The sequence below is a fragment of the Hyperolius riggenbachi genome, chromosome 4 (genome assembly GCF_040937935.1).
Source record: "Hyperolius riggenbachi isolate aHypRig1 chromosome 4, aHypRig1.pri, whole genome shotgun sequence".
Lineage (NCBI taxonomy): Eukaryota > Metazoa > Chordata > Amphibia > Anura > Hyperoliidae > Hyperolius > Hyperolius riggenbachi.
In genome coordinates this window covers 359,906,929-359,921,227 of record NC_090649.1, presented here as the reverse complement: position 1 = coordinate 359,921,227, position 14,299 = coordinate 359,906,929, and the positions used below count along the sequence as shown (strand labels likewise).

The 14,299-nt window shown below is 43.5% G+C and overlaps 1 protein-coding gene across 1 annotated transcript in view; it reads left to right on the top strand.

Annotated features, from left to right (window-relative positions):
• The window catches only part of CNST (consortin, connexin sorting protein), a 233,628-nt gene extending 220,829 nt beyond the window's left edge, over positions 1 to 12,799 (top strand). Inside the window, exon 11 of the mRNA XM_068231951.1 lies at positions 12,105 to 12,799. Coding sequence (XP_068088052.1) covers positions 12,105 to 12,310 — 206 coding nt within the window. The 3' untranslated portion in view covers positions 12,311 to 12,799. The remainder of the gene's footprint in view (positions 1 to 12,104) is intronic.
• Positions 12,800 to 14,299: the final 1,500 nt, after the last annotated feature.

Here is a 14,299-nt window from a genome sequence, read left to right as displayed (position 1 = left end):
CACTGATTTATAAGGTAAAATACATGAGGATGCTTCGTCTCTGGTTCTCTTTAATACTGGGGCACACCTGGCTACCTATATTGGGGTGGGGGCTTATTTGCTACTTAAAGGGAACCTTAACTGGCGAGGAAAAATAAATTCACTTACCTGGGGGCTTTCCCAAGCCTCCTGCAGCCGTCCGGTGCCCGCGCCGGTCCTTCGGTGCCCTCCGGTCTCCCTCCGCCGCTAAGTTTCGTTTTCGGACGACTGCCAGTCGTCCTCGGGCCACTTCCGCATTCCTCGTCGTAAACTGCAGTAAAGCGCGTCCGCATGACGCGTTTGGCGTCATGCACATGACGCGTTTGGCGTCATGCGGACGCGCTTTACTGCAGTTTACGACGAGGAATGCGGAAGAGGCCCGAGGACGACTGGCAGTCGTCCGAAAACGAAACTTAGCGGCGGAGGGAGACCGGAGGGCACCGAAGGACCTGCGCGGGCACCGGACGGCTGCAGGAGGCTTGGGAAAGCCCCCAGGTAAGTGAATTTATTTTTCCTCGCTAGTTAAGGTTCCCTTTAAACTGTGGGCCTACCTAAGACTAGGCGCATTTGGCTTCCAAACTGGGGAAGCGGCATATGCTAACTAATGGGGGAAATCTGCTACCTATTCTGGGGGCTACTGAATGCCTGCATTAACATCGCTATTTAACCTGTCCTCCTCCACTGGCATCTTTCCGTCCCCACTCAAAAAGGCTGTTGTGACACCACTACTTAAAAAAACCATCTCTAGATCCTACCACACTCGCCAACTACCGCCCAGTGTCACTTCTCCCATTTGCATCCAAATTACTTGAACGCCATATACATGCTGAATTAAGCCATTATTTATCTAACTCCATACTTCATCGGTTCTAGTCTGGCTTTCGCTCTAACCGCTCCACAGAAACAGCCCTTACTAAAGTGGCCAATGACCTTCTTACAGCTAAATCCAAAGGTCAATTTTCCATACTCATCCTTCTTGACCTGTGTGACAATCCAGGCCCCGCGATCGCGTCGAATCTGCTCCTGTTAGCGTACGCAGGAAGTACAGTGAGCAGACTGACAACAAAGACCGGTTGCTGGATCGTCAGAGGTAGAAAGGTTAATGCGACAGAGCGTGCCAATCCCTTCTAATCTGCTCCCGTTAGTCTGTTCACTGTACCTCCTGCGTATGCTAACGGGAGCAGATTAGACGGGATTGGCACGCTCTGTCGCATTAACCTTTCTACCTCTGACGATCCAGCAACCGGTCTTTGTTGTCCGTCTGTTCACTGTACCTCCTGCGTATGCTGACAATGAAGATTGTTCGCGCAGCTGCCGTCAATATGTAATGGGACAATCCCTCACCAATCCCGTATTACAAGGCCACTGTTGCCATGCAGGTCTCATGCACTATAGACTGCTGGAGGCAATTTCACTGTGTGCGTAGTAAACGGTTAAGATTGGTTGGAGGTGCCCATACATGTACAATCCCGATTGTATATAGAATCGGTAAAGTAAAAGTATCGATTTTGCGCTGGAAATCGGGTAAATTCACTGCCACCACTGTCTGATTGAATGCATGGAGCAGTAAGTCTCCAACGTTATCATAATATGGTAGCCAGCCCAATCACGTTCGACATGCTCCAGTCACTGTTCGGGGAACAGTCACTTCCGAAGGCTTAAAGACTGTGAGCAATGTGATGTTTAAAGAAAGGTTACTGGGTCCATTTATGATGCAATCTCGATTGTACGTCCGATCAAGAAACTGTTATCGATTTTGCACAGGAAATCAGGTACTAGGTAATCCTAGAGGGAAGAAACGGTTATTCACAACCTAGCTAGCAAATCAACAATTTATAAGCAAATAATAAAACAATGCGGTAGTATGACTGACTCTTCAGAGGGCAGATTCGTTATAGCAGCAATCAGATGACCAGAACAGACACAAGACTGGACGATAAAATCGTTAGTTTTATTCTATAACTACATATACACAGCTTAATTTAGCCCACAGATATATACCTGTCCGGCAGAACAGATTGGTTTGATAGAACGAGAATAGAGATGAAAAGAAACAGAATGTCTTAATATACAGTTCAAATACCGTTATTGGTAGTCCATGCGGCAATTGCAAGTCTTTGGCGGAAAGTCCAAGATGGCGGTTGCCATGCGGCCAGAGGCCTTTGTGCAAAATAATAATATGGAGGTTTTGGCCAGTGTCCAGCTGGCTGCCAGGATGTTGTTAGGCCAAGATTTCAGATGATGACCCTGAGCAACCGGGGCCCAGTTAAGTTATACCCCTCACTTCAGCAAGGAAGAGTTAGGGAGCGTGGATCACACACCTCTTTGGAACATGAGATATGCCCGCCCCTCTCATGGACACAGGAATATATCTGAATCATGATAGGTATTCTATCTCCAAAACCATACAAGTTATGTTAAATCTAATAACATTTTTAGGTTTGTCAGAATTTATCGAGAACATTGATATCAAACTTGAGGGGTCAGACCCCTGGGGTATTAGAGGGTTATTTTAAAACCGTCTTACTTCAGTTCTGGGGGTCTGATTGGTAAGGAAACCTCTCAGAACCAGTGTCATGTGGAATCTAATAAACTCCATGAATTTGAGGGACCTGCGATCTTGGGAACACCAGAAATATTACAAAACTGTGCCTATTATTAATTATAGCTTGTAAGGTTTGTTGAACTTTTGGGCATCTCCAGTTGGCGTGATAAAGAGCACTCCTGTCTTCTTTCAACTCAGGCCAAAAGGCTGCTATGTGTCGGACACCTGCTGGGTCGGTGCCTAGCAGTCTAAAAAAAAGAGCAGTGTAGGTGTGAGATTTCTCTCTCTCTGCCTGGTTGGGTGTCCTGGATGCCAGGAAACCCGCTCCTCACACTTGGGTGAGAGAAGCTATGTAATTAGAGCCAGAGCCAGGAAGGAGAGAGGAAAAAAAAAGTGTATTGAAACCAAAAAAAAAAAAAGAGCCATTTTGGTTGTTTTGCAAAGAAACTTGCGTTTAGCGCTCACATGATGCATAAGCTGTTTTCTCGGGAACCGCAGAGCATCACAACCTGTCATCAGCATTTGATACTGTCGACCACACCTTACTCCTACAGATACTTTCAAATGTTGGCATAAAGGGCTCCGCTCTCTCATGGTTATCTTCCTACCTCTTTGGAAGGTCCTTCACAGTCTCGTACTCGGATCAGATCTCTTCTCCTCATGCTTTGTCTGTCTGGGTTCCTCAAGCCTCTGTCCTTGGCCCTCTCCTCTTCAATCTACATGCACGGTCTTGGTAACTTAATCAACTCATTTGGGTTTCAATACCACTTGTATGCAGAAGATACATAACTGTACCTCTCGGCCCCAGACCCTAACTCCTTCCTCACATGTGTTCCTGACTGCTTGTCTGCTATATCCTCCTTCATGTCTTCTCACTTCTTAAAACGTAATATGAGTAAAATAGAACCAATCATTTTTGCACCGTCTCTGTCCACCTCTCTGCCTGAAGTAACAATAAATGTTAATAACACTCCCATAACTTCAGTTCCCAAAGCACAGTGCTTGGGGGTAATAATCGACTTATCTCTCTCTTTTATTCCTCATGTTCACTTTCTAACCAGCTCCTGTCATCTCCAACTCAAAAACATATCTCGCATCTGACCTTTTCTCACTCAAGACACAACTAAAATGTTAATACATGCTCTTATAATATCTGGTCTGGATTACTGTAACATACTACTTTGTGGACTACCTTCTAACAGCATGGCCCCGCTCCAGTCGGTACTGAACTCAGCTGCTTGTCTCATTCATCTTTCTTCTTGATCTTCCTCTGCTGCCCTTCGCTATCAAGCTCGTCACTGGCTGCTAATTAACCAGAGGATCCACTTCAAACTCTTAACCCTAACCTAAAACGCTCTCCACAATCTCCCTCCATGGTACATAGCCCAACTTATTTCCAGATACCAACCCAATCGCAATCTCAGATCTGCACATGATCCTCTATTGTCCTCCTCTAGAATTACCTCCTCACATTCACGTTTACAAGATTTTGCACGCACTTCACCCTTCCTCTGGATTGCCCTTCCCCCAACACATCCGTCACTCGCCAACCTTTGTTACCTTTAAGCGCGCTCTAAAAACTAATTTGTTCTGACAAGCATATACGTTACCAGGGCTGTGGAGTCGGAGTCGTTGAGTCGGGCAGTTTTGGGTGCCTGGAGTCGGAGTCGGGAAAAATGCACCGACTCCGACTCCTAATGAATTTGTAACTGTAATTAAAATAGAAAATATGATAAAATGTTCTATTTCTCAGATAATAGTCATTAAAAATAATGTATATATACAGTATATATACAGTAATAGCTGTGCATAGTCCACAAAAATGAAATAAACCAATCAAAATTAGTTACTTGTGCTGCTTTAGTAAAGCAGTCCCCATATTTTTAAGGTCAGATATACATAGCTGATTGTGACTGTATATATGATGTGTACACAGGAATCTCTTATATATACTAAATAACATCTATGCTGTAAGAATAAAGCCTGATGTGTAGCTGTGTCACTAATAGAGATGGTCAACGAGATGGAAATAATTCTGCATTGATGCTGATTTATGCAAATGTATGCACTCCCTTTGCTGATGAAATCAAATAAATTGATATGTTGTTAAAATTTGATTTGGTGACTACAAATTAAAGGTTAACTGAGACGGATGAAAAGTAAAGTTTTATACATACCTGGGGCTTCCTCCAGCCCCCTTCAGGCTAATCAGTCCCTTGCTGTCCTCCACCACGCGGATCTTCTGCTATGTGTCCTGGTAATTCAGCCAGTCAGCGCTGTCCAGCCGCATGCTGCTCCCACAGCCAGGAACATTCTGCACCTGCGCAATAGTGCTGCACAGGTGTAGTATGCGCCTGGCGGCGGAGTGTGTGCATGCGCACTACGCCCGACTGGCTCAAGTACCTGGACTCATAGCAGAAGATCCAGGTGGTGGAGGAGGACAACGAGGGACTTATTATCCTGAAGGCGGCTGGAGGAAGCCCCAGGTATGTATAAAACTTTAATTTCATCTGTCTCAGGTTTACTTTGTTACACAGTAGTACTATACTCTACATATGCACTCCCCACAGAGCTGCAGGGATCCACTGAGAATGCTGTGCACATTGAACACAGAGGTGTTGTCTGTTTACAATCTCCTCATTCCCCTGCAGAGTACCTGCACATCATTCTTACATGTACCCACACTTACATTGCCTAGGGCCTGATAGATGTTCTTTGTTCCGGTTTGTACCTTTTACAAGTACTCTTACCAAGGACTAGTTTTAGTCTAAAGGGAATAAATATAGTAGTCTACATATCCTTCTCACTTCAGTTGTCTTGTAAAATTCCTAAGCGTTGGCAGTTAAGAGACGAATTTCATGTTACATACTTTTAATCAACAAAATTGTAATATGCAAATTAGAGGAGTCGGAGTCGAGGAGTCTGAGTCGGTGGAATCCTAAACTGAGGAGTCGGAGTCGGTGGATTTTTGGACCGACTCCACAGCCCTGTACGTTACCTTAGACCACTTCCCTTTGTCCTAAGACCAAATTGCACTCCTACTGGGTATCCTAAAACACACTGCCTCTATATATTTGTTGTATACTACCCCTCCTCTTGCTCCCCCCCCCCCTCATTCTCTTTAGATTGTAAGTTCCTAAGGGCAGGGCTGTCTCCCCCTTTTGTGTCTTGAAATTGTATTATACATTTTATTTATCATGTTACTTTCATTACCAATGCTGTATTTTGTATCATTTTTATATTTGTCACTAAGTATGTATCTTGGTGTACACTATTGTCTGTATTATTATGTGCCCTATGTTCGTTTCTTACTTTGTACAGTGCCACCGAATATGTTGGCGCTTTATAAATCAATAATAATAATACTTAAACTGTTGGCCTACTTAAGACTAGGCGCATTTGGCTTACAAACTGGGGGGTGCAGCATATGTTACCTAATGGGGGAAATTACTAGGGGCATATCTGCTACTTATTCTGGGGGGCTACTGAATACTGGAAGCACATGTAGCTACCTACACTGGGAAGGGAGGCAGGCACATCCACCACCTAAACTGAAGGCCTACCTAATATTTGCAACACATTTGGATTCCCATACTGGGGGAGTGGGAGATGGATAGAGTCACGCCTGCTGCCTATACTGCAGGGAACTGCCTAATACTGGAGGAATATTTTCTACCAATAATGGGGGCCTACCCAATACTGGGTGAACATCTGTCTTCCTACACTGGGTCAAGGGGTGCAAATCTGCTATCTAAACTGAAGGGTCTGGCCCATCTGTAAAATATAGGAACCCATTGGGCTCTATTCATAAAACATTTGCGGAAAATAAAAATCTTGGAGGGAAAACACTGCATCGGTATTTTAGACTTTTGTGTGCTAATTCATAAAAAAGTTTACACTTGCGATAAAAGGTCGGGAAATCCCCGCACTAAACTAGCGGTGCTGGCTGAGTTGATACATTTTCTCTGTGCAGAGACAGTTACTATAAAGGAGGAAGCCCCAACTTCCCTTTAGATGTGCACCAGGGGGGGTTAAAGGAAACCTGAGATAACCCCCTATGCCATAATTTATACTTACCTGGGGCTTCCTCCAGGCCCATGTTCTCCGTTGCCTTCCTCGCCATCCTCCCCAGCCATTCCATTCTATACAATCTTCACTAGTAAAAGGGTTCCAGTTGCAGTGCGCATCGGTCACACGTGCCCCTGTTGTCGGGAGTGTTAGCACTGTTCAGGTGCAGAATGCTCCCAGCAATGGGGGTGCACGCACGGCCAGGCTGTGCATGCCCACTGCAACCTTACTGACATGACTGAAGCCCTTTTACCAACGAAGATTGTAAATGGAAGGATTGGCTGTGGAGAATGGTGAGGGAAACAATGGAGCAAATGGGGCTAGAGGAAGCCCCAGGTAAGTATAAATGCTGCCATAGAGGGTCATCTCAGGTACACTTTAAAGGATGTCCAAGGTGACAGGATGAGATAGACATGTATATGTACAGTGCCAAGCATACAAATAATAATGCTATATTACTTTTCTGCTTTTTCTGCCTAAAAAAGTTAAACATCAGGTATGCAAGTGACAGTTCTTCTCCAGTCGGTACCTAGTCAGACTATAGCAATTAGGGTTTCCATACATTACTCGATTTGCAACAACAATATCTGTCCGATGCAATCATAATTGTGCTTCAGAAGATGGCGCTTCACAACCTCATTGGACCATCTACTACATAAGAGTCCACTCAGTAAAGTCCACATATGATCAGACAAAAATGATTCCTATGGATTGTCGAAGATTTTGTCATACATTTCCAAAAGGGTGACCACCACCACCACACCCAATGAAAACTGACTCACCAGACAACAGTACCTATATGTATGCTGGTTTATTCAATTGTGCATATAAACATAATACAGTGATGTGTCTTTTGTATCCATCATAAATTGCACATAACGGTACATTGGTTGGAAGGAGGCTAATTTTGCACTACCGCTTTTCTACGAAGGCCTCCGTAGAAACGCAAAACAGCTGTCAGGCTTTTAGTGCCCAGTGTCCTGGTATTGGTCCTCTTCATATAGGCAAATCAGTGGTTAAAACCTCCACTTTAAAATTAATGACCTCAAAGAAAAAGCCTCCAATAGTGTAAAATCTTTTCACATTTATCACCTGAAATCTAGCAGTGTAGAACCAGACCTAGCCCTACATACGGGGAGAGCCACTAGAAAAACCTCTAAGCTTTTTTTTTTTAACTAGCTAATTTGTAAGTGCATTTTTTAAATACATAATAAATGTGTACTAGGAGGATAGATACAATTTATCTCAGATTTCCATAAAAGCGTACCTGAAGTCATATTAAAAAAAAAAAACTAGATACTTTTTATGGAATAAACAGTATACAACTTGGGGCATCAAACTTGGAGAGGGACTTAGTACTTGTTGACAATAAGTTATATAATTGTATTTCATGCCAAGCAGCTGCAGCTAAAGCAAATAACATTTTTTATTTCATTAAAAGGGAAAGAAAAACTTTGGATGCTATCATAATACTGCCCCTGTTTAGCTCTCTTGTGAGGCTGCATCTGGAATATGGAATACGGTTCTGGACACCGCTTTACATGTCGAGGAGTCAGAGCAGTTTTTGGGTACCTGGAGTCAGGGAAAAAAATGCATCGACTCCTAATGAATTGAAACTTATAATAGTCATCATAAATAACTTAGATATACAGTAATAGCATTACTTAGTCCACAAAAATGAAGTACTAAAAGTAGTTATTTGTGCTGCTGCAATAAAGCAGTCACCGTATTTCTAAAATCATTGATACTTATCTAAATGTGACTGTATATCTGATGTGTACACAGGAATCTTTTATATATTAAAAATACCATCTCTGCTGTAAGGATAAAGTCTGATGTGTAAATGTGTCACTAATAGGGATGGTCACTGAGATGCACATAATTCTGCAGTGATGCAGGTTTATGCAGATTTGTATGCAAATTAATGCACTCCCTTTGATCCTGAAATCAATTAATTTGATACGTTGTTTAAATTAGGTTTGGTGACTACGAGCTAAGTTACACAGTAGTACTATAGTCTACATATGCACTCCCTGCAGAGCTGTTGTGAATCCACTGATAATGTTGTGCACATTGAATGCAGAGAAGATGTCCCTCACCCATAGAACTGGTTCAGACTGTGCATAAATGTGTAATAAAAGAAGAATCCCCTCATTCTCTTGCAGAGTACCTGCACATCACTCTTACATGCACCCACAGTTACATTGCCTTGGGCGCAATCTATGTTCTTTGTTCCTATGTGCACCCTCTACACCCTCTCACCAAGGACTAGTTTTGATTTGTATTTAACAGATACTTTACCGCTATATCTTAAGTTTTGTTAAAATGCATCTCTGGTTCACATTAAAAAAAAAGAAAAAACAGAGGTACACTAATGCTTAAAAGATAGAATGTCCCAACACATTGTTTAACCTTCCTGGCGGTAAGCCCGAGCTGAGCTCGGGCTATGCCGTGCAGGAAGATATCTCAGCCCCTGGTGGGGCGATTTGCTCCATTTAAAATGCTGTACGCGCAGCTAGCACTTTGCTAGCCGAGTGTACAGCTTGATCGCCGCCGCTCTGCGGCGATCGCCCGCATGCAGCGGCGCAAGAGGGCCTCCCCCCCCGCCAGAGCCCTGTGCTGCCTGGACCAATGAGTTCCGGGCAGCGCTATGGGCTGGATCGGAGGCGTCTGACGTCCATGACGTCATTCTGATCGTCGCCATGGCGACAGGAGAAGCCAAACAGGGGAGCGCGTTATATACGCGTTCCCCTGTTTGCTATTGATGATGGCGACGATCGCACTAAAGGGACACATGCGCCCTCTAGTGGTGTTTAATGTAGCTACCACTCTGGTAGCTTTACATAAAACAAAAAAAAAATTAAAAAAAAAGGATTTTTGCCTATATGGCAAAAAAAATTAACCGCCAGGAGGGTTAATAGGATTCACTGGAATCTCATATCAGCTTGGTTCCGGTGCAGAGATCTGCCCCCTTGCAGAAAATGGCCCTGTTCTTTTCTATATCAGATATAGAAAAGGCAGAGGCCTCTTTCTGCAAGGTGGCAGGACTACACACTGGAAACCGGTTGAGATGGGGCTGCGGTGAATCTTATTATACAAACAGCATACTGGGGCATTCACGTTGGCAATGACGGGCTGGGATGGCTGACAGGGTAAGGTTTCAACTTTCTGGCCAGGAAGCTTTTTGTTCCCATAAGTAGATGCCATCTTAAAGATAATCTGTAAACTTAAAAACATCCCCTGGGGGTAACTTACCTTAGGAGAGGGAAGTCTCTGGTTCCTAACGAGGCTTCCCCTGTCCCACGGTGGCAGCGCTAGATGCATTCTTCATGCATTTATTCAATATTGTCCTTTTCTGGCTCCAATGCAGGTGCAGTAGCGGCTCTCCGCTTGGGCTCAGGCAGAAATAGCGAAGCCCAATCGGGTCCTCTCTACTGTGCAGACAAGAGTCACCTGCACCTGTGCAGTAGAGCGGACCCAAATGAGCTTGGGTATTTCCGCCTGAGCCCATCAGAAAGCTGCTACTGCACTTGCGCCGGTGCCAGGAAAGGTAAATATTGCAGGTGCTACTGCGCCACAGCCGACGTCCAATGTCGGCTGTGGTTTCGGGGGGCCATCTCTGCCACCCTGGGAAGGAGGAGGACAAGGTAAGCTTTGTTAGGATCCAAAGGCTTCTCCCTCCCGAGGTAAGAACCCCCAAGAGACCTTTTTAGCTTCAAAATTCCTAAGCTTTGGCAGTGATGAGATGCCGTTTATATTACATACTATCAATCAACAAGATTATAACATGCAAATTCGAGGAGTCTGAGTCAGAGGGATCCTAAACTGAGGAATCGGAGTCTGAGGATTTTTGTACAGACTCCACAGCCCTGGATCAACCATCAGATTCGATAATCATTTTCGAATCTGATAAAAATCAGTGCTGCCAAAAGCATGCCTGATCGACAATTCAACCAATTTTAGACCGAAATTGGTTGCATGCATCGATTGGACATGCTGCAAAAAATATCGGACTGACCTGCTCAGGTCAGCGACGGTAACTGCGTACAATAATTGCGAATGCAACGGAAACTCCTGCCAACGTCCCCCAAATGTAAATGTACCCACTGATGATGCTCTGTCTCTAAACCACTTGAGGACCAGAGGTTTATACCCCCCAGTGACCAGGCCATTTTTTACAATTTGGCACTTCACAGCTTTAACATTTTATTGCTCGGTAATGCAACTTAGCACCCAAAATGAATCTTACCTCCTTTTCTTCTCACCAATAGAGCTTTCTTTTGGTGGTATTTGATTGCTGCTGCTATTTTTAGTTTTATTTTTAGTAATAAAAAAATAGTAGAAAGTATATGGAGACTGCCATATTTACTTTTAAACAAAACCAGTTGCCAGACAGCCCTGATCCATTTGGCTGCAGTAATGTCTGAATCACATCAGAAACAAGCATGCAGCTAATCATGACAGATCTGACAACAATGTCAGAAATGCCTGATCTGTTGCATGCTTGTTCAGGGTCTATGCCTAAAAGTATTAGAGGCAGAGGATCATCAGGACTGCCAGGCAGTATAAGGAAATAAATATGGCAGCCTCCAAACCCTTTTGTTTCAGTTGTCCTTTAAATATATCTGTGTCAAGTGGTACTTCAGAAAATCTTTACCACACCACTTGGTACTTGGTGAGCTCAGACTTTCAAAATGCGTATATAGAAATAAAATGTTGAGAAACTCTGTTCTACAGGACTTGTCACAACTCTTCTTAACATGAACTACTGTCAAATGTCATGCAGAATGCTAGGCTAACCTGCATGGCTTGACAAATTCATTTAAAAATTACAATTTGGCAAGAAATATCCATCCTGATGTGTACCTGAAGAGGAGACCAGGGACATTCTGTGAAGATGCCTAACACTTGTGATTCTCCCTGGCCTATAAGCAGGGCCGAAGCTACCATAGGAAAAAATGGGCAATTGCCCCAGGGCCCCAAAGCTTGTAGGGGCCCCCAAAGTGTCCCTCCCCCACCTTAACTGTTGTTCCCCAGGGACTCTGCAGAGTCTGTTAAGTTGGGAGATGATTGGGAGAGGGTCAGCAGCCAGCTCAGGGGCCCAGGAGGGAAATGTGGCTGCAACAAAGGGCCTCTAATGACCCTTATTGGTCGGGGGTGTCTGTTGGGGGGCCCCTAGGCTAATTTTGCCCTAGGGCCCAATTGTTACTTGAACCGGCCCTGCCTATAAGATACAATTTATGAAGTGTGTAGGCAAGTTTATCTTTAATTACAGATGCATTTACTGTGTTGTTATAGTATACAACGATCATTGCAAGACAGTGATTATTGTAATGTTCACATTTTTATGGGAAATTGAGGAAGAGGAGATTACCTACTCAAAGTAGATATTTTATGATTATAATATTATTTTGCTAATAAATGTTTTGTGTTAATATGCTGTGGTGTCTGACTAAATATTTTTTCATTGCAGAAGAACTGGGTGGAGGCTCCTGCATATTGCTCATAGCACTGTGCATTGCAACAGTGTTTCTTAGCATTGGTGGAACTGCTTTATACTGCACATTTGGAGACATGGATTCATCAGTATGTAAAGATTTTGCTGCAAACGTGGATTTCTATTATACTCAGACAGTACAAGGAATAGAAGAACTAAGACATTGGTTGTTTATAACATAGGGGATTGGACTGGTAAATGTATCTGGCTATTGGCTGCCACTATGTCTTTGAGACTATGGATTTTTATCCCCTCTAATGGACATTTAAGTTTTATTTGAATTTTTATTTTAAAAAAAGTCTATTGTTGTAATAATTATAAATCAATATAAAAGACACTTATAATGGTGAAAAATTGGTACGGAAACTTCCCAAAATCATTTAGGCGACAAGTGACCACAAGACTTGCAATCCGCCTACGGTTTCTTTTTTTCTGTGGCATTCAGTTTTTAATGCAATAAGATTGTGTATGTTTTGTAAATTGGACTCCAGTACATACAATTTGAACTTTTGTTTTTAATGTGTGTTCTCATTTCAATTCAAATGAGCTTCTGTGATCCGAACACTGAACCAGAGTCTGCTTGGAAGTCATCATGTATATCGTGAAGTTTGTAAATTTAACTTTTTCTCTACTCCAGTACAAAATATAGCATCTCTGTTTTCCATACCCTATTCAAATTAATATAAACAAATCTAATTTGCTTTTTTTTTTGGGGGGGGGGGGGGGTTGGACTGTTTTAAAGTACTGAAACAGCAGAGAACACCACCCTCAAATAGCCATGCATGTTGGTTTGCAGTGTATATGGAAGATTTCAGTTTGTTCTCTGTAAAAACTCTCGTCATTTAGAGGCTTGACTTTTGTGATTTGGAGGCTTACTCCACTCAGCACAAATTGCTCTGCTGCTATTAATATTTGCTTCCTCTTTACATTATAATAATATAATCTTGATTGTATAACCTTGTCCAATGTTGGGGGAGGGGGGTTCATTAAGAGGTTTTGTACCAGTCACAGTTGCTTCTAACTATAAAACAACACAGTACTTACGTATTATTCCGTCTGGAAAATTTGGCGTCTTTTTGTTAAAGTTCTGTTTCATCCCCTAGTCAGATCTAACCATTTTTGGAAAGCTGAAAGTCCCGGCTTTCCTTTGCACTGGGTCCCGAGTCAATTCGATGCCCCATTCCCAAGTTAGGGGGGTTGGAGGACGGGTTTTCCCTGCACTTTGCTGCCAAGTGGAATTAAGTCTCCTGCCCATACCAGTAAGACAGAGAGGAGACGAGGGTGCATAGCTGCGCTGCTCCTTCATCTGCTATGAGATATACAGGGCACTTGACATAAGTTTTGAAGACACAAATTTATGCTGCGAAGGAAGAAGACCGACCGGGTGTGCTGCTTATCATCATGTCAGGTTCGTCCCGTACTTCTGTAATTGCACTTTCTGCAGTCAAGTTCAGGGAATGCCCATGCTTCAAAATCCCATAACTTGGGAACTGAGCATCATACCAACTTGGACCCGGTGCAACAGAAAGCCGGGACTTTCAGCTTTCCAAAAATGGTCAGATCTTCCTGGGTGAGCAAACAGAACTTTAACAAAAAGCTTCCAAACTTTCCAGATGGGATAATACGTAAGTACCTACAACACCTGCCACAACTTGAATTCTATGGACTGTCAACATCAACAGTGTTGCTTAGTAGCAGCGTATCTTCTACTGTAGGAGCAGATTGTTGATGCTTCTAAAAGTTTGTGGCACTTTTTTTGTTGGTGAGAGATAGTCACGTAGTAGAATCACATTGCTCATAAACCTACAGAACAGTCACTAATATCCTCATCTTAAAGAGATTCTGAAGTCTCCTGAAAACCATCTTTTTATTTAAGAAATGTGTTTAACATGTTAGCCCTACCTAAACCGCCGCATCCCCGCCGATGTAATCTAACTAAATCACCCCTAACTCTCCGGGGGCGATCCAGGCAACGCTTCCGGGAGAGGCAGAGCTATGAGCCGCAGCTCTGCCTCTCAGCGCGTCTGTCAACCCGGATCGCCGCCTCTCCCCTACCCTTCTGTCTTCCTTCACTGAGAGGGGCGGGGGAGAGGCAGAGATACGCGGCTGATAGACGCAAATGGAGGCAGAGCTGAGGCTCATAGCTCTGCCTCCAACAGCAGCAAAATCCA